The 1298-nt window shown below is 55.2% G+C and overlaps 1 protein-coding gene across 1 annotated transcript in view; it reads right to left on the bottom strand.

Moving 5' to 3' along the window:
• CHL1 (cell adhesion molecule L1 like) overlaps positions 1 to 1298 on the bottom strand; it is a 154719-nt gene that overhangs the window by 32734 nt on the left and 120687 nt on the right. Inside the window, exon 12 of the mRNA XM_019655509.1 lies at positions 751 to 986. Coding sequence (XP_019511054.1) covers positions 751 to 986 — 236 coding nt within the window. The remainder of the gene's footprint in view (positions 1 to 750; positions 987 to 1298) is intronic.

Here is a 1298-nt window from a genome sequence, read left to right as displayed (position 1 = left end):
AGAGACGGCACCACGGGGAAGATGTGTGCGCTTTAAAACTGCGGCTGGGCGTGGCCGATAACAGGGTATAGCTAGAAACAAAAATGAGGCAGAAGAGAAGAAAAAGGGATGAAAGGAGACAGGAGGGGAGGGCGGGGAGGGTGTCCAGACATTGGTGAAAACAGACGGCTGAGCAAGGGGTGCTCCGTCCCCTAAGCAGCGTGGGCAGGAGGCCACAGCCCCACGCCTCATGGGAGACGTGTCCCCCACCCTCTGCCCTCGACAGGCTGCAGGATCTTTCTGGACCGTGTGTTGTCCTGAAAAGGATTCTCTGAGCAATACTGAAATCAAAATGTCAGTGAAAGCCAAGAGGCTATGAGTGACTTCCCAGGATTTTGTTCTGAAGAGAGAAAAAATACAAAGCAGTTTACGGGTCAAGGACGGGACTAAAGACCTCTCCATCCTGTACGGCCCGGTCTCTACGAAGCCGCGCTTTTCTAAGTGCGTCTGTGAAACTTTCAGCTCTAAGGGTTGATTACGGCTGACATTACGCCACTTGGTCATTGAAATACAATAGAGTTACAGAAATACCCCAGTGGGGCGTGTCTGGGTCCTGCTGGTCACCCCGAGAACACCTACTCCCTCTTGTAAAGCCGCGCACACACCAATGGCGTGGCCTCTCATTCTTACGATGGTCTTTCAGACAAAACACAGCCTCGGAGGGGCGAACAGGCCTGAGGAACGCCAACAAGTGCTCTAATGCAAATCAGGTTTCATCCGGGAAAACGAAGGCAAAGCGAGCCCACGGAAGAGCCCATGCAGAGTAAGAACTAAACTCACTGCGAACTTCCAGGCTGGCGGTGACGGCCGTCCTCCCTTTAGCATTGACCACCCAGCAGGAGTACTGGCCGGCGTCGTCCTCCGTGGTCGTGTTGAGCTGCAGGGTGCCGTTATCATGGACGTGGAACCGATCGCCTTCCAGAGGCTTCGCTTCTTCCACCTTCTGCCTGTGGATACAGAAGGCGTAAACCCACGGGGCGCGTGGCGGGCTGGCTGCTCGCCTCGCCGATGGCACTCAAGCTTACGCCTCTCAGCGGCCCTCATGCAATGTCGCCCTGGGGTTCACACTGGTCGTCATTGGTGTGTATTTATCTACCCAATCGGGTCCCCATGCCGTGCGCCTGATGACTGCCATTCTGTCTGTCCTCATGGTTTCAATAACACATCCTGGCTCCCTGAGGACAAACCTTCACCTTTAGTTAATGATCGCTTCAGGGCATCACCTGACGGCCCTGCTGAACCCCTGCTGCCCCGGGAGA

Source organism: Hipposideros armiger, unplaced genomic scaffold, assembly GCF_001890085.2.
Source record: "Hipposideros armiger isolate ML-2016 unplaced genomic scaffold, ASM189008v1 scaffold_241, whole genome shotgun sequence".
Classification (NCBI taxonomy): domain Eukaryota; kingdom Metazoa; phylum Chordata; class Mammalia; order Chiroptera; family Hipposideridae; genus Hipposideros; species Hipposideros armiger.
The sequence above is the reverse complement of the archived record's forward strand: the minus strand, read 5'-3'. Positions and strand labels throughout refer to the sequence as shown.